Source organism: Nycticebus coucang, chromosome 7 (genome assembly GCF_027406575.1).
Source record: "Nycticebus coucang isolate mNycCou1 chromosome 7, mNycCou1.pri, whole genome shotgun sequence".
Taxonomy (NCBI): domain Eukaryota; kingdom Metazoa; phylum Chordata; class Mammalia; order Primates; family Lorisidae; genus Nycticebus; species Nycticebus coucang.
In genome coordinates this window covers 100,671,474-100,690,408 of record NC_069786.1, presented here as the reverse complement: position 1 = coordinate 100,690,408, position 18,935 = coordinate 100,671,474, and the positions used below count along the sequence as shown (strand labels likewise).

The following is an 18,935-nucleotide window of genomic DNA, read 5'->3' as shown; positions in this document are numbered from 1 at the left end:
AGGCAAGAGGATCACCTGAATCCAAGAGTTTAAGATTGCTGTGAACTACGCTGAGGCAAGAGAATCGCTTAAGCCCAGGAGGCTGTTGTGAACTGTGTGATGCCATGGCACTCTACCGAGGGCCATAAAATGAAACTCTGTCTCTACAAAAAAAAAAAAAAAAAAAGATTGCTATGAACTATGATGATGCTAGAGCACTCTCCCCAGGGCAACAGAGTAAGACTCTGTCTCAAAAAAATTTTAATTTTAATTTTAAAAAATTTCTATTTTTTTGTGTAAATTTGATAAAGTTGCACTCAATGCCAATCAAGTTTGAAGATATTTTATGAATGGCAATAATTTTTTCTATTGCTACATTTTTATAAATACCAAATAATATTTATTCGTATTTACATTATTTTCCTTTTTTGTTTTTTTTTTTCAGTTTTTGGCCGGGGCTGGGTTTGAACCCACAACCCCCAGCATATGGGGCCAACGCCCTACTCCTTTGAGCCACAGGCACAGCCCTATATTTACATTATTTTCTTAGCAATGCATTTAACATTGAATATTAAGTTTGGACTTGGAGAAACAATACTACAAAAATTGTCTTCATGGGCTGCTCACTGCCCAGAGAGAACACAGGATACTCAGTAGAACCCTGCTGGTTAATGCTCTGGAGAGAAGGACACTGTCTCTGAGAACTCTATGCCCTTTCTGCCAACACTGGGGTCTAGATAAGGCTAGTGCTGCTCTTAAGGTAAGCATGGTACACTTATTAAAACTAAGAAATTAGGGCGGCACCTGTGGCTCAAAGGGGTAATGTGCCAGCCCCATATGCCAGAGGTGGCGGGTTCAAACACAGCCCTGGCCAAAAACTGCAAAAAATAAATAAATAAATAAAATTAAACTAAGAAATTAATATGGGGAAAGAAATTATCTTCATGAATATTTTCTTCTTTTAGGGTGGTGCCTGTGGCTCAAAGGAGTAGGGCACCAGCCCCATATACCAGAGGTGCTGGGTTCAAACCCAGCCCCAGCCAAAAAACTGCAAAAAAAAAAAAAAAAAAACTTAAAAAAAATATTTTCTATTACAGTGTACCATCAAATTGCTTTCTTAAGACTGCACCTTTACATTTTCTGTTAATCCTGTAGAATGTTATCAGCTGTATAGCATCCTCATTCTGTAGGGGCTAGTATTTCTTTTGCTAACTTAACTGCTTTATTTCTCTCTTGTTAAACAGAAACTTACACTGAAGGAAATACAAAAAAAGCATAAGAGGAGGAAATATAAACAACCTGTAATCTTACCATTCACAGATAACACTATTAAAACTGGGCACCGATCTTTCTGTCCTTATCAAAAGTAAGAGTGAAAAAACTTACCATCTTCATACTGCTTTTTCCTAGGTGTACTTTTATCTAGTGATCCATCTAAAAAGCCTTTTCCAATTTCAGACCATACCTGAAAATAGAAAAATATAGTCATCTATTATCTGGTAGGTAGATTTTCTAAATAATACAGAACAAGGTAAGCTAATAAGGAACTCCTTTTTAACCAATAAATTTCATAATTAAGCTCTCCTTTTTAAGTGGGCTGCACAATGCATAGCCTCAGAGGATAGGATACAAATATATTTGAATGATTTCAGTCAAGACACTTTCAAACTAATTACAACTGGAAAGTAAAAAGTTACTTTTCTTTAAAAGGAGTGTAATTAGAAAGGGAAAAGGACATAGCATCAAGGTCAATCCTGAAATTTTTACTACATAATACAAATAAAACGTGGATAAATAAAATTCACAGGTAATTACACATTTTTATTTCAATTACAAATTTGATAAACATTAGCTGGGATCCAGAAAAAGGTTAAAAATTAGATTAAGGTTTGAAGATGAAAAGCGACAGAATAGCCTGCCAATATTTCAAAATTGGGTCATTTAGCCAGTGAAAAAATGTTAACTTGATTATAATTTAAAAGTTCTGAAAGAATTGTGGGAAAGAACATAACACTTATTACTCAATAGCTAAATCCGATATTTGAAAAAGAATAAAGAGTCCTCAATGCTGTTTTGTTGTTTCTTTGTAGTAGAAACAGTCTTGCTCACTAAGTTGCTCAGGATAGTCTCAAACTTCTGGCCTCAAGCTATCCTCCTGCTTCTGTCTCCTAAAGTGCTATGATTGCAGGTGTGAGTTACCATGTGTGGCCTTTTTTCTTTTCTCCTTAAAGACAAGGTCTCCCTGTTGCCCAGGCTGGAATGAAGTAGCCTGTCCATAGCTCACTGTAGCCTCAAATTCCTGGACTCAAGAAATTGTCTAATTTTTTTTTTTTTTTTTTTAGAGACGTCTCACTATGTTGCTCAGACGGAGTCTTCAACTCTTACTTCAAAAGATAAATTTCAGATTATTTAAATGTAAAAAATTAAACTATTAAAAGTACTGTAAAAATATATAGTAAACATTTACATTAGGAATACCTTGAAAATATGAAAGGAGTTAAATTCTTTCTTCCTTTTTCTTTGAGACAGAGTCTCATATGTTGCTGCCCTCGGTAGAGTACCACGGCATCACAGCTCACAGCAACCTCAAACTCTTGGGCTTAAGCGATTCTCTTGCCTCAGTCTCCTGAGTAGCTTGGGCCTACAGGCGCCCATCACAATGCCTGGATATTTTTTGGTTGCAGTTGTCATTGTTGTTTAGTAGGCCGGGCCAGGCTCAAACCCGCCAGCTTCGGTGTATGTGGCCAGCGCCCTAGTCACTGAGCTACAAGCGCCGAGCCAGGAGCTAAATTCTTAACAAAAAAGTTGAGTTCATTAAGTTACACAAAAACATTAGCATTTATAATAGTTTTAGTTTTACTTCATCAATAAAACTAAAAGTATGCTGGACATGGTGGTTCCTGCCTATAATCCTAGCACTGTAGAAGGCCAAGGCAGGAGGATTGTTTGAGGCCAGGAGTTTAAGACCAGCCTAAGAAAGAGTAAGACTACATAGCTACATAAAAATAGAAAAAGGCCAGGTACAGTGGCTCCTGCCTATAATACTAGTACTCTGGGAGGCCGAGCTGGGTGGATTGCCTGAGCTCAGAAGTTCAAGACCAGCCTGAGCAAGAGCAAGACCCCCATCTCTAAAAGTAGCCAGGCATTGTGGTGGGCACCTGTACTCCCAGTTATCCAAGAGGCTGATGCAAGAAGATTGATAGAGCCTAAGAATTTGAGGTTGCAGTGAGCTATGATTCCAAGGCACTCTACCAGGGGCAACAAAGTAAGACTCTGTCTCAAAAAAAATAAAAAAATAAAAATTAGCTGGGTGAATCCACTCATAAAGTATCAGACAAACTCAAGTTAGGGAATATTCTACAAAATAACTATTTTATACTTTCCAAAAATGTCAAGGTCAAGAAACAAAGAAAAGCTGAGGAACTGTTCTACATTAAAGAGATTTGACCACTAAAAGTAATGAACAGGGCAAGGTGCAATGGCTCACACCTATAATCCTAGCACTCTGAAAAGTTGGGGTGGGTGGATTGCCTGAGTTCCTGAGTTCGAGACCAGCTTGAGTGAGACCCCCCCCCCCAACCTCTGGTAGTGCCTGTAGCTCAGTGGGTAGGATGCCGGCCACATACCCAGGCTGGAGGGTTCGAACCTGGTCTGGGCCAGCTAAACGACAACAACTGCAACAAAAAAATAGCTGGGCATTGTGGTGGGCACCTGTAGTCCTAGCTACTTGGGAGGCTGAGGGAAGAAAATCACTTAAGCCCAACAGTTTGAGGTTGTTGTGAGCTGTGATGCCAAGGCACTCCACCTAGGGCAACAAAGTGAGACTCTGTCTCAAAAAAAATAGAGTGACACCTAAAAATAGAGTCTCTCCTAAAAATAGAAAAACTAGCTACTTGGGAGGCTGAGGCAAAAAATAGCTTAAGCCCAAGAGTTTGAGGTAACTGTGAGCTATGATGCCATGGCATCTCAACCCCAGAGGGACTGAGACTCTGTTTCAAAACAAAGAAATTAAAAAAATTACAATTTTTGTCTTTATTTTAGAATTCAACATTGTTTTTATAATATGCTTGCTAAATAATGAAAGAAAATTTCAGCTGGGTACAGAGCTCATGCCAGTAATCCTAGACTTTGCGAGGCCAAAGTGGGAGGATCACTTGAGGTCAAGGGTTCAAGATCACATGGGGTAACATAGGGAGATCCCATCTCTATAAAACACTTTTAAAAATTAGCTAGGCATGGTGCTGTAGGCCTGCAGTACCAGCTACTAGAGAGGCTGAGGTGAAAGATCACTTGAACCCAGGAGTTTGAAGTAGGATGAGCTATTACTGCACCACTGAACTCTACCAGCCTGAGCGACAAAGCAAGACCCTGTCTCTTTTCTTTCTTTTTTTTTTTGAGACAGAGTCTCAATTTTTTTAGCAATGTGCTTTTTACACTTCAAAAGTAACTACTTAATAAAAAGCAATTCTTAACTTTTTAAAATAGGCAATAATCATTTTTCTTACATTTTTCTTTTCAGCCCCAAACAAGGAATTTCTCCACTATAAATTCTTAAACCTTTTTGATAGGAAAAATCTGCATTACTTGACTATCCAATTTCATGAAAGATAATTTTAAATTCAGCCTTAGACTTACTGTGCCATGATTCTTCTGGAAGCGAATGACTTCTTGGTCATCTTCAAATGTACTACCCATTACCATCTGTGTAACAGATTTCATAACAAAACCAAGCATATGCTGGCTGAGGGGTACATGCTGGGTCTCTGGGTAGGACAGCCATTTATCTAACAATTCTTCTGAAAGCTGAAAGAGAACAGGAAAACCACAAGGATTTACTACTCTTCTTACTAAATCTTAGAAAACTCCAGCAAGTAGATTAATTTCATAGTATACATAGTTCAACTCTATAACCAAAGTAAGCATTCAGGTATTACTTCATCTGTCAGACTAACACTGCCTTCAAATATTATGTAAATTGTGTTGTAAATAGATATGTAATCATCCAGGATTTGTTGTTTCACTTACAGAGGACAGGCAGAGTAAATTTATCATAATTCTTAAGGGTCCTAGGATTTTTGAAATGGTACATAAGCATTTGTTTCAATTTAAAGGCATCAGCTACATTAATCCTAACATGAGAGTCAGCTTGACCTCTGAAGCTCTGAAGCCAGGCATTGATTTCTCCTCTCTAGCTATCAGAGTCCTAGACGGCATCTTCTTTGAATATAAGCCTGTTTTGTTCCCATTGAAAATCTTTTGTTTAGTGTAGCCACCTTCATCCATTATATTTGCTAGATCCTTTGGATAACTTGCAGCTTCTCTATTGCACTTGTTGCTTGACTTTGCATATTTATGTCAAGGAGATGGTTTCTTTCCCTAAATCCTATTAACCAACTTTTTTTTTCCTTGACAGAGTCACTTTGTGCCCTTGCTAGAGTGCTGTGGCATCACGGCTCACAGCAACCTCAAACTCTTGGACTCAAGCGATCCTCTTAACTCAGCCTCTTGAAGAGCTACACACTACAACATCCAACTAGTTTTTCTATTTTTAGTAGAGCGGAGAGGTCTCACTCTTGCTCAGGCTGGTCTCTAAAGAAACAATTTTTCTTCTGCAGCTTTCTCATCTACCTCAGCCTTCTCAAAGTAGCAGAGAGTTAGGGCCTTGTTCTGACAAAATTAGGCTTTGGCTTAGGGGACTACTGTGGCTGATTTGATTATCTTTCCACACTAATAAAACTTTCTCCATGGGCCACATACAGAGGCGCACACCTGTAATCCTAGCACTCTAGAAGGCCAAGGTGGGTGGACTGCTTGAGCTCAGGAGTTCAAGACCAGCCTGAGCAAGAGCAAGACACTGTTTGTAAAAATTGTCTGCAGCTGCAGTGGGCACTTGCAGTCCCAACTACTTGGGAGGCTGAGGCAAGAGGATTGCTTAAGCCCAAGAGTTTGAGGTCGCTGTGAGCTATGACGCCACAGTACTCTATCAAGGGCGACAAAGTAAGACTCTCTCAACAAAAACAAACAAAAAACAACTTTTCTGCGTATCAGCAATAAAGCTGTTTCACTTTCTTATCATTCTGTGTTTACTGGAGTAGTATATTTTATTTCCTTCAAGAACTTTTCTTTTTGAGACAGAGTCTTAGCTCATCACCCTGAGTAAAGGACAAATACATCATTGCTCACAGCAACCTCAGACTCCTGGGCTCAAGTGATTCTCTTGCCTCAGCCTCCCAAGTAGCTGGGATTACTGGCGCCTACCACAATACCCTGCTATTTTTCTTTCCTTCCTTTTTTTTTTAATTAAATCATAGCTATGTACATTAATACAATCATGGGGTACCATACACTGGTTTTATAAACAATCTGACATATTTTCATCACTCTGGTTAACATAGCCTTCCTGGAATACCCTGCTATTTTTAGAGGCGAGGTCTGGCTCTAGCTCAGGCTGGTCTTGAACTCTTACTCGTGAACTCAGGCGAATCTGCCGAGTCTCCCAGAGTGCTGGGATTACAGGCGTGAGCCAATTCGCTTGGCCCTAAGAACTTTTTCTTTTTATTTACAGCTGGCTAACTGGTGTAACAGGTCTAGCTTTTGACATGTCTTCTTCACTAACTGTAATCATTTCTAGCTTTTGATTTTTTTTTTTTTTTTTTTTTTTTTGGTTGAGACAAGAGTCTCACTATGTTGCCCTTGGTAGAGTGCTGTGATGTGACAGCTCACAGCAACCTCAAGCTCTTGGGCTTAAGCGATTCTCCGGCCCTGGCCTGCCAAGTAGCTGGGACTACAGGCATCCACCACAACTCCTGGCTATTTTTTGGTTGGAGTTGTCACTGTTGTTTAGCAGGCCCAGCCTGGATTCGAACCCACCAGCTCCGGTGCCTGAGCCGCTGAGCTACAAGCACCAAGCCTCTAACTTTTTATCTAAAGATATATGCAACTCTTCCTTTCCTCTTGAACACTTACAAGCCATTGTAGGGTTATTAACTGGCCTAATTGTCATGTCTCAGGAAATAGAGAGGCTCACGGAAAAGGAGACAGACAGGAACGGTCAACCAGTAGAGCATTCAAACACACACATTCACTGATTTAAGTTCACTGTCTCACATGGACATGGTTTGTACTACTCTAAAACAATGAATATAGTAATATCATAAGATTTTCTTTCCCTAAAGATCAAAGTTTGTTTGCTTTCAGAAAATATTCTTCTTAATAAACATGAATTTTTGCCGTAAACTCTAGGAAAAGTACATAACTTGTGACCATCTCAGCTGTCTCAGGTTCCTGTGCAGAAATGGGAAGCCAGGCGCAGTGGCTCTAGCCTGTAATCCTAGCACTCTAGGACCGAGGCGAGCAGATCCCTTCAGCTCATGAGTTCAAGACCAGTCTGAGGAATAGTGAGACCTTGTTTCTACTAAAAATAGAAAAATTAGCCAAAAATAGAAAAATTAGCTGGGCATTGTAGCAGGTGCCTATGGTCCCAGCTGCTTGGGAGGCTGAGGAAGGAGGATCACTTGAGACTAGGAGTCTGAGGTTGGTGTGAGGTAGGCTGACACCACAGCACTCCTACCTGGAAAACAAACCGAGACTCCATCCCGCCAAAAAAGTTCACTTTATCCTTTGGACTTCTCTGAATTTTTCCACATATTGTAAAATCATAACCAGGAAAAGGCAAGTATAATTTTAAAGTTACTTTGGAAAAAATGAGAAAATGTTTATGTTATGTTTTAAAGTGAAAAGGTATATACGATTGTGTATATAGTATGATATCAACAATGTATATAAGACTGGGCACAGTGGCTCACAGCTATAATCACAGGATTCTGGGAGTGTATTTGTGTGTATGTAAAAATTATATGTGTGTATATATGTAAAAATTAAGGGTGACTTCTTTATATTGTTATATTTCCCTTGTTTTCTACAATGATCACTTATTACTTTCATGAGTTTTTTTTTTTTTTTTTTGAGATAGTCTCACTATGTTGCACTTGGTAGAGTGCTGTCCCATCACAGCTCACAGCAACCTCAAACTCTTGGGTTCAAGTGATTCTCCTGCCTCAGCCTCCTAAGTAGCTGAGACTACAGGCACCCACCACAACTCCCGGCTATTTTCTTGTTGTAGTTGTCATTGTTGTTTGGCAGGCCCAGGCCAGGTTTGAACCTGCCAGCTCAGCTGTATGTGGCCGTCGGCCTAGCCACTGAGCAACATGCTCCGAGCCAAGTTTTTGTTTTATTTTTTTGAGACAATATCCTGCTCTATCACCTGGACTAGAGTGGAATGACCTCAGCTTAGCACACAGCCACCTTCAACTCCTGGATTCAAGCAATCTCCTGCCTCAGCCTCCTGAGTAGCTAAGAATATAGGCACCTGCCACCACACCCAGCTAATTTTTCTATTTTTGGTAGAGATGGGATCTTGCTTTGCTCAGGTTAGTCTGGAACTCCTGAGCTGAAGTGATCCTCACACCTTGACTCCCCAGAGTTTAGGCTTACAGGCATGAGCTACCATGCCCATAAATTACATTATTTTTAAATGGATGAATTAACTTTATACAGAAGAAAGGATTCTTTAAGATTTAAAATCAGGAGAAAGGTCTCTCTCTTCTCACTCATGAGAGGGACCCAATCTCAACTCTCTTTGGAAGTGTTCTAAGCTTTCTCTTTATTCTCAAATAAAATTTCTCTTTACTATACTAAAGCCTGGGCATAGTTACTTTTGCTTTTCTATTCATGCTGCCGGTACTGCTCCAGTTTTAGTGCCTGGTAGCACAAAGAGACCAATGAAATAATTTCAAACAGAGAGAGAAAGAATATTTATACCTCTACACTGCCTCTGTGGCTGTTTCTCTCTTCATCTTTTTTTTTTTTTTTTTTTTTTTGAGACAGAGCCTCAAGCTGTTGCCCTGGGTACGGCGCCATGGCATCACAGCTCACAGCAACCTCCAACTCCTGGGCTTAAGCGATTCTCTTGCCTCAGCCTCCCACACAGCTGGGACTACAGGCGCCCACCACAACGCCTGGCTATTTTTTGGTTGTAGTTGTCATTGTTGTTTGGCAGGCCTGGGCTGAATTCGAACCTACCAGCTTTGGTGTATGTGGCTGGTGCCTTAGCCGCTTGAGCTACAGGCACCAAACCCATTTCTCTCTTCTTATTTGTGAGAGGGACCCACCTCCAACTCTCTAAGTGCTTTCTCTTTATTTATTTATTTATTTTTTTGTAGAGACAGAGTCTCACTTTATGGCCCTCAGTAGAGTGCCGTGGCCTCACACAGCTCACAGCAACCTCCAACTCCTGGGCTTAAGTGATTCTCTTGCCTCAGCCTCCCGAGTAGCCGGGACTACAGGTGCCCGCCACAAAGCCCGGCTATTTTTTGGTTGCAGTTTGGCCGGGGCCGGATTTGAACCCGCCACCCTCGGTATATGGGGCTGGCGCCTTACCAACTGAGCCACAGGCGCCGCCCCTTTCTCTTTATTCTTAAATAAAATTTATTTTTGCTATACTAAAAAAAAAACAGGAGAAAAAACAAAGGACTGCGATAGATAAGTTTGTGTGGAAGACTAGGAAACTGAGGGATTTCAGATGTAAAGAGCTGTATAATCTCTGTAAAGAAGGAGACAGGGCCATCTATAGCAAGCAAATGGGTTGGGTATGACTGGCAATACTAGAAAGATGGTGAAGGTTTGGAACAGTCCTGTGGGGATATAGAGAACTATCAAGTAGCACTGAGGGTTCAGCTAAGGATCTTTAGGGAAACAAAGGAAATAGTATGGATTAGAATGTTGTTCTCAAAATCTGTAAGTCATACGTAGAACTTCGTAAAAATGTCACTTCCCTCTCCTGATGATTCAATACATCCAAGTAGAGGCTCAGTAATCTGCATTTTTAACAAGAGGAAATATTTCAGATGCGTTCACAACATGTTTTGTTGGGTTTTTTTTTTGCAGCTTTTGGTTGGAGCCAGGTTTGAACCTGCCACCTGTGGCATATGGGGCCGGCGCCCTACTCCTCTGAGCCACAGGCACTGCCCTCACAACATGTTGTGAGAAACACTGATCTAAGAGCCTAAAAACAAGGAAAAACCAAATGATACAGAAAACATGGTCGGGCTGTCCCTACTCTCATCATTCTAACTTATAAAGTGAGTCCAGATGTTAAGATTTGTGTTTTCTTTTATTTTTATGTGTGTGTGTGTTTTAAAATTTCAGAAGTTAAAAATTAGAGAGACCAGAATAAAGAGCAACAAAGACAAGACACACCAACAGACAAAAAACATACTACTATCTATATTGTAGAACCAGCAGACCAAACTATTTATCACCTTACCTTTAGCAGGAGACCAAAATTGCTCTGCAGAGAATTAGTCACACCATTTTCATATAATTTTTTCCTCATGTGGTTTTCACTCCCACTTCCACAGCCAGATTGATATTTTAATAATGATTTCAGCATGGTTTCAAAAGGGTCCACTGAAACAAATTAAATATTTCTATATCAAAATAGTCACTCAAAAAAAAAATTCTCCAACAAGAGAACACAAAATCAGGGAAATAAGAGATTATAGCAGAGAAACAGGACAATTTTTCCCCATAAATTCCTTAATTTTCTTTTCTGAATATGAACAGTTTAAGATTAAATGAAAATTCGCAAAAATACAATATCCTGGCTGGGAATTCCTCTGTAAGTCATTAATACTTGTAAACATTTTCTACCTACATCACTATACTGTCTTTGAATTTTAAAAAGCCCATTTAACTTATTTTAAAGCACGTGGGGGGGCGAGGTGGCTCATGCCTATAATCCTAGTACTCCGGGGAGCCGGGGCGCATGGATAGCTTGGGCTCACAGGTTGAGACCAGTCTGAGCAAAAAGGGAGACCCTGTCTCTACTAAAAATAGAAAACTGAGGCAAGAGGATCGCTTAAGCCGAAGAGGTGGAGGTTGCTGTGAGCTACGACGCCTGCAACAGCTTGAGGCTCTGTCTCAAAAAAAAAAAAAAAAGAAAAGAAATAACCATAATACCTTCTTTATAAAGTTGAGAGTTAAATGAGTTAATATTTGTAAATGGTTTAGAATAGTGCTGGCATATAATAATTGCTATTTCATAAAAAAAGTATATATCATCATCTTAAGGCCTGAAAGTATTTATTAGCCATTGACAAAATATTTAAGTTGCTTTAAATTGGGCAGCGCCTGTGGCTTAAGGAGTAGGGCGCCGGTCCCATATGCCAGAGGTGGCAGGTTCAAACCTAGCCCTAACCAAAAACCAAAAAAAAAAAAAAAGTTGTTTTAAATTCTGATTATAAATAACGCTAGTATAAATCTTTTTACATTTATGAGATTACCAATTTATGTATAAATTCCTTGAGATGTTATTAAGTCAAAGCTTACTACCAACATTCTTCTCTCCAGAAAATTTGTACAATGCAACATTTATGCTCCATGTTTCCTATTCCCTCAGTAAGAATGAGTTTTGTCAGTATTCTTCTTTCCTCTAATCAGACACTGGTAAAAAAAAAAAAAAAAAAGCTCATTTTTATTTGTAACCAATGTGATTATTAGTAAGGCTGTAATTTTTTTCAATTGTTTACTGGCCACTGGTATTTCTTCTTTCTTAATTATCTTGTTTTTGTCCATTTTTCTACCAAAGGCATTTTGTTTTTGTTTTGTTAGTTTTTATTTACAATATACATATTTATATCTAGGGGGGTGATAGTTGTCCTATTTCTCTTTCAAACTTTTTCATAGTAACTTTTTGTTTCACAGAAATACAGTAAATTGATTACTGTAATTGTACTACACATTATGTATATTAATGTGTGGCCCACATTTTTCTTTTTATTATGATTTATTCTTTTATTTTTTTATTTCATATTAATATGACAGTACAAACAATTAGGTTATATTGTTTGGTTGTGTTAGCTAAAGACCAAGTCGTAATTGAGCCCTTCACCTAAGAGGTGTGCCATATAACCTCGCATCGTGTGTATTAGGTGAGAGCTCATCATTCCTCCTTCCTTCTTTCCTCCATGCACTCCCTCCTCCCTATAGCCAACATTGTTCCTTCTCTCTTTCATCCTTTCTCAAGGTGTCTTTTTTTTTTTTTTTAAATTCCAAACAGAGTCTTACTGTATTGCCCAGGATGGTCTCTAACTCCTGGGCTCAAGCAATCTTCCCACCTTACCCTACCAAGTAGCTGGGACTACAGACTCAAGGTATTTTTTAGTGTACTAAAATTTTTCATTTTTATGTAGATATATTAATCCAACTTATATTTTATGGCTCCTAAGTCTCATGTCATTGTAAGAACGGGTTTATCTGTATTTCCCCCCACCCACCAAAAAAATTTAATATTTACCCACGTTTTCCTCTATTACTTTTATGACTTCATATTCTGACTATGTGGAATTTATTTTAATATAAAGAACAAGGCAAGAATTGGATTTATTTTTTCCAAATAGCTAACAATATTCCCCAAACCATTTATTTGGGAATTATTTCTCCTTTGTCACAAAAAGCTATCTTTTTCATATACACATATATTTGGTTTATCTTCTGAACTATCTACCCTATTTCATCAACCTTTCTGTTTACTTTTATCACAGTACAAGATTTTTTTTTTTCTGAGATGGCATCTCACTGTCCACCTGAATAGACTGCTGTGACATCACAGCTCACAGCAACCTCAACCTCTTGGGATTAATCAATCCTCTTGCTTCAGCCTCCCAAGTAGCTTGGACTACATGTGTGCATTACCACATCCAGCTGGTTTTTTTTTTTTTGAGACAGAGCCTCAAGCTGTCCTCCTGGGTAGAGTGCCATGATATCACAGCTCACAGCAACCTCCAACTCCTTGGCTTAAGCGATTCTCTTGCCTCAGCCTCCCACGTGGCTGGGACTACAGGTGCCTGCCACACCACCCGGCTATTTTTTTGTTCTAGTTGTCATTGTTGTTTTGGCAGGCCCGGGCTGGATTTGAACCCGCCAACAATGTTGTATGTGGCTGGCGCCTAGTTTTTCTATTTTTAGTAGAGACAAGGTCTTGCTCTTGCTCAATATGGTCCAAAACTCCTAAGCTCAAGCAATCCACCTGCTTCCCAGAGTGGTAGGATTACAGGCATGAGCCAACACGCCCGGCCCATACTACAAGATTCTTTAAATTAATCTATCTTTATGGTATACTATCTCATAGTACAAGTATTTCCCTCATTAATAATCTTTTTTTCTCGTTTTTTTCTGAGACAGAGTCTCACTTTGTTGCCCTGGGTATAGTGCCATGGCATCAGAGCTCACAGCAACCTCAAATTCTTGGGCTGAAGCAATCTTCTTGCCTCAGCCTCCCAAGTAGCTGCAACTACAGGTGCCCACGTCAATGCCTGGCTAGTTTTTCTATTTTTAATAGAGATGGGGTCTAGCTCTTGCTCAGGCTGTCTCCAACCCCTGAGATTAATTGATCCACCCACGTCAGCCTCTCAAAGTGCTAGGATTACAGGCATGTGCCACCATGCCCAACCAATATTCTTTTTAAAGTTTTTCCTAGTTGCTCATGTACATTTACTGTTTCAGATGTACCCTAGAACTGTTTTTTCAGGTTCCTAGAAAAATCCTGCTGTAATTTACATTGGGCTTTTTTTTTAGAGACAGAGTTTCTCTTTGCTGCCCTTGGCAGAGTGCCGTGGCGTCACACAGGTCACAGCAACCTCCAGCTCTTGGGCTTAGGCGATTCTCTTGCCTCAGCCTCTCAAGCAGGTGGGACTATAGGTGCCCGCCAGAACGCCCAGCTATTTTTTGTTGCAGTTTGGCCGGGGCCAGGTATGAACCAGCCGCCCTAGGTATATGGGGTCGATGCCCTATTCACTGAGCCACAGGTATCGCCCTACATTGGGATTTTATTGTATATGTCTATAAAGAAAAAGATAATTATTTTATAACACTGTCTTAAATGAGGTAATCGAGATTATAGTACAATGCCTAGCACACAGTACAAAGCATTCAATAAATTTAGCTATTCCAGGGCTGGGCGAAGCGGCTCATGCCTGTAATCCTAGCACTCTGGGAGGCCGAGTGGGACAGATTGCCTGAGTTCACTGGTTCGAGATCAGCCTGAGCCAGAGCAAGCCCTCCTACCTAAAAATAGCTGGGTGCTATGCCAGGCACTTGTAATCCCAGCGACTTGGGAGGCTGAAGCAGGAAAATGGTTTGAACCCAAACGATTTTGAGGTTGCTGTGAACTATGATGCCAGGGCACTCTACCAAGGGCAACAAAGTGAGTAATTTCAATTTATAATTCTTTATATTCTCTTTTTCAAGATAAGAATCAGCTAAGTAGAAAAAAAATTAAACTTACATGTCTTATTGGGGTTGATATGCTGTTTTAGTACATCAACAGTGCCCAGACTAACCACAAGGCGCCTTCCAAACCAGAAAGAGACCACAGGCCCATATCTTTCATGCAAATTAACCAGGAACTCATGTAAACTTCCGCTATGCACAATATCTGGAAGATTACCATCTCTGATAAAACAGAAAGATTTGACAAAATAATCAATTTAACTCGGGGGAAAAAAATATCGCAAAAATAACAGTCAACTCAATTAACTGTGTCCACAGATGAAAAGGCTCATGAAATTCAAATTATTGCAAAATCCAAAACTCTATTATATTTAAAATAGTAGTCTATTTTAAATTGCACATGAACTTTATGACCACCCTTTATTTGCCTTCTCACAAGACATGGATTTATCTGATATTTTGAGAATTCATAACACTTCAAGTAAAAAAGTTACACAAGGAACATTTGACTTAGGTACTGGAAAACCATCCAACTTTTGCATATAATTCTGAGATAATAATAGACATCGTCATAGGCTGGTGAAAATCATCAGACCAGCTGTGACAATTTTTTTCTTCTTTCCTTCTATCTTAATCCTCTCTATTTTCAGCTTTTTTGAGCAAGAGGAAGTGAAAGAAATTAAAGATTTGATTTATACAGCCCTCTTATCTGGTCCTAATGATACGGGAATTTCGTTCTGCAGTACGTTCTTGGTCTAGGTGATTGAAAGAATGAATCCACGGACCACAGATCAGTGGTAAGACAGGATTTATTTACAGAAAAGAATACAGAAGTGCCAGAGCTCCTGGCAGAGAGAGAAAACTCGAGTCAGGAGAGAAAAGTGTTCTCTCTCCCTGTCTGTCGGCTCTTTGTCTAGGGGTATATATACTCGCATGGGGCCCTTCGTAGTCACATTTAGCGTGTCTAGGACACGTCTGGAACATGTCTGGGTCGCAAGTCAATGGCTACAATCCCTTTCATTCCCAGGCCTAGGAATTGGAGATCCCCCTGCCCACCCTCCACCCACTGGTTCCACTGCTTGCTGCCACTGCATCAACATCACCAAGGCAGAGGCAGCAGGTCTGTGCCCCCCAGCTCCATGAGCTGGCTGGGATGCCACTTGTCCTGCATCACTAACAAAGTTAGGTTATTTGAGCAGTGGTAAATTTAGGGTAAACAAGGGGAATTAAATAAGAAGGGTAAACGAAAAATATGGTTTTAGTTTTTATACCAAAAATGAAAAGTTGAATCTACTTGATTCCAAAACACTACTCACTTTTCTTCAGTTGGAGTAATCCCTGGAATTCCTGCAGCTTGTCTAGAAGCCTTAAGGGAAAAAAAAAATTAATATAATGAATTTCATATATGCTGGAGGAGGGAGGGGGATTAGGTGCTCTCACTTAATGGGCAAAATATAAAGGTATACGGCAGACCTCTTGGGTGTGGGACCCAACTACAGGCTTAGCATAAAAAAAAAATTCCATGCTTATAATAGTTTCATTCCTAAAATAAGTATGCTCTTTCTAGTCAAATAATTCACCAAAATAGAAGTTGACTGCTATGGCCTAAATGTTTGTGTCTCCAACATTCATATATTAAAACCTAATTCCAAAAAAAAAACAAAAACCTAATTCCAAATATATTATTAGGTAAGGCCTTTGGGAGGTGGTTAGGTCACGAAGGCAGAGCCCTCATAAATGTAATTAATGTCCTCATTAAAGAGCCAAGAAGGTTGCACATATGGGAGTCATAAAGTTCTAAAAAAAAAAAAAAGTCCTTGAATGACTCCAAGTACATCACTGGTAGCCATACTCTGCCTTAATGTTTGTTTCAGAAATAACCAATGGATTAGACTGGATCACAACTACACAATCTAGAACTTTCAGAAATCTAATTTTCCAAGGAATTTAACGTGTTAAGTTGCCCTGGGTCTCGAATTTTTGATAATTTTTAAATGAGACTATGCTTTGATTAGCCAATAGAAACAATTTTATTCTTTCAATCTATTATGTGCCAGAGTTTCATGTGCTAGGAATCCTATAGTGCACAAATCAGACAGAAAATTCTTCTTCACACTCTGGGAAGCCGAGGTGAGTGGATTGCCTGAGCTCAGGAGTTCCAGACTAGCCCGAGCAAGAGTAGGACCGTGCCTCTATTTGAAAAATAGAAAAACTGGGCGGCGCCTATGGCTCAGTCGGTAAGGCGCCGGCCCCATATACCGAGGGTGTCGGGTTCAAACAGCCCCAGCCAAACTGCAACCAAAAAATAGCCAGGCGTTGTGGCGGGCGACTGTAGTCCCAACTACTCGGGAGGCTGAGGCAAGAGAATCGCTTAAGCCCAGGAGTTGGAGATTGCTGTGAGCTGTGTGAGGCCACGGCACTCTACCGAGGGCCATAAAGTGAGACTCTGCCTCTACAAAAAAAGAAAAATAGAAAAACTAGCTGGGCATGGGGCACATGCCTACAGTCCCAGGTTCTTGGGAGCCTGAGGCAAGAGGATTGCTCAAGCCTAGGAGTTTGAGGTTGCTGTGAGCTATGATGCCACTGCGCTTTACCGAGGGCGACAAAGTGAGACGCTGTCTCAAAAAAAAAAAAAAAAAAAGACTATTCTTCATTAACTCTTGTGTTCACCACCTCCCTCTGAGATTGACAAAGACCAGAGAAATAACAGGTGACGCAGAGACACAGCGCGGGGAGAGCGTTCACAGTAACCCGAGGCGCAGTTTCTTCCCAAGCGCCGGTTTGTGTCTGCAGTCCCGCGAGAGGTAAGGTCAAGACCTCGAGCTGACTGGATTCCAGTAACGATAGGTCGACAGACGGAAAAAAAAGGCAGACGACTGGAAAAGTTCTGGGAGAATCCTCAGGAAAAGAGAAAGGAGTGGCGCGCCCTGGAGTTTCCTCCCTGACACAGTAGAAAATAGAAATCTGGGTTTTGTTTTGTTTGTTTGACACACAGTCTCAAGTCTCCCTGGGTAGAGTGCCGTGGCGTCACACGGCTCACAGCAACCTCAAACTCTTGGGCTTACGCGATTCTCTTGCCTCAGCCTCCCGAGTAGATGGGACTACAGGCGTGAGCCACTGCACCAGAGCCAGAATTTGGGTCTGGAAACTTACTACCAAAAGGCCACCCCAAATAATTCAAAGCCGCCTTGGAAAGTGGAGCTGGCTTCCGGGGGCAGAGAGGGGAGGCCAGCCCGTGTGGACCAGTCTTCAGCCCTCCCTCGGCTGCTCTGCACACGACTGGGTAACTGAGCCCCGCGTCCCCGTGGCCCGCAGCGAAGCCGCATAGAACCCAAGCCATCACAGGGCCGTCACGTGACGCCGGGGGCGGTTCCCGCGCCAGAGCCCGAGCCCTCCACTCAGGTCCGCCCCTTGTGGATAGCAGAGGGCCAGTTAGTGCGGATGCGGCTGAGAGAGAAGCTAGGGCAGCGGCCAGAGCCCTTGAGGGCTGAGCCAGTGGTTACCGGGTAGAGGTATAGCACCGCTCCCACCAACGCCAGCAAGAAGGTTATGGCGAAGATCGCGAAATCCAACATGGTTCCTCTGCCCTGGGAGCCACGTCTCGGATCCAACGCTCAGGCAGCAACACCTCAGCCTGGTGCGACCCACGGCAACAGCGTGTGGGCGAGGGCAGCCGGAGGACCTGCGAGCTAATAGGCTGTCGGGGGCGTGGCCACGGCCTGCGGGGGAGAGCAATAGATCACCGAGGAGCCGGCGCTGGTCCCTAACCCATCCCCAGAGCCTGAACTGAATGCTAGCTTCATAGCCCAGGACTGGGTTACGGTTCGCAGGTTTTCAGAGAATGTCCGCGACTTGGAAACGGAAATGCTGGCGAACGGAGAGCATTGCCTTCTGAGAAACGTTAGTTGTTATTATTGCCCTGCCTCGACCAACACTTTTTCCGATGGATTCAAGATCAAAACCTCGGGCCCGTTGCCTCACGTCTGTAATCTGGGAGGCCAAAGCGTGTGGATTGCTTGAGTTCAGGAGTTCGAGGCCACTCTGAGCAAGAGCGAGGCGCCCATAACACAATGGTTACGGCGCCGGCCACCTGTACCGAGGTTGGCGAGACCAACCCGGCCCGGGCCAGCTTAACAACAATGAGAACCGCAACAAAAAGTGGCCGGGCGTTTTGGCAGGCTTCTGTAGTCCCAAGAGAATCGCTTGAGCCTAAGAGTTTGAGGTCGCTGTGAGCTGTGACGGCACAGCACTCTATCGAGGGCAACAGCTGGGCGTCGGAATCCGGCACTCGAGGAAGGCTACACAGCAATCTGTTTTAATAGATACCGTCACACACTGAAATTTGAATGAAAACCACTCACCTAACCTAGCCTGGGCAGGAAGGTCTGCGAGTAATTACATACTTCTGTTTCTGCAGAATTCCTTTTGAACTACTACTAAATGTGAATCTATTACAACTGTTGTGAATGGTGGATAAGATTTCCTTACCCTGGGGCGGGGCGTGGTGTGGTGGCTCCTGCCTGTAATCCTAGCTTGAGGAAAGGCCGTGGAGGGAAGATCCCTTGAGCTCAGGAGTTTAAGAGGGAGATTCTGGGCTTGGCGCCTGTGGCTAAGGTGGCTAAGGCGCCAGCCACATACTGAGCTGGTGGGTTTGAATCCAGCCTGGG

At 41.7% G+C, this 18,935-nt stretch overlaps 1 protein-coding gene across 1 annotated transcript in view; it reads right to left on the bottom strand.

Moving 5' to 3' along the window:
* LOC128590308 (cytochrome P450 20A1) overlaps positions 1 to 18,935 on the bottom strand; it is a 60,142-nt gene extending 41,207 nt beyond the window's left edge. Inside the window, exons 1-6 of the mRNA XM_053597622.1 lie at positions 17,772 to 18,935; positions 15,585 to 15,634; positions 14,324 to 14,490; positions 10,304 to 10,446; positions 4,615 to 4,782; positions 1,366 to 1,444 (exon numbers count right to left, since the gene is read on the bottom strand). Of these exons, the coding sequence (XP_053453597.1) occupies positions 1,366 to 1,444; positions 4,615 to 4,782; positions 10,304 to 10,446; positions 14,324 to 14,490; positions 15,585 to 15,634; positions 17,772 to 17,843 (679 nt within the window). The 5' untranslated portion in view covers positions 17,844 to 18,935. The remainder of the gene's footprint in view (positions 1 to 1,365; positions 1,445 to 4,614; positions 4,783 to 10,303; positions 10,447 to 14,323; positions 14,491 to 15,584; positions 15,635 to 17,771) is intronic.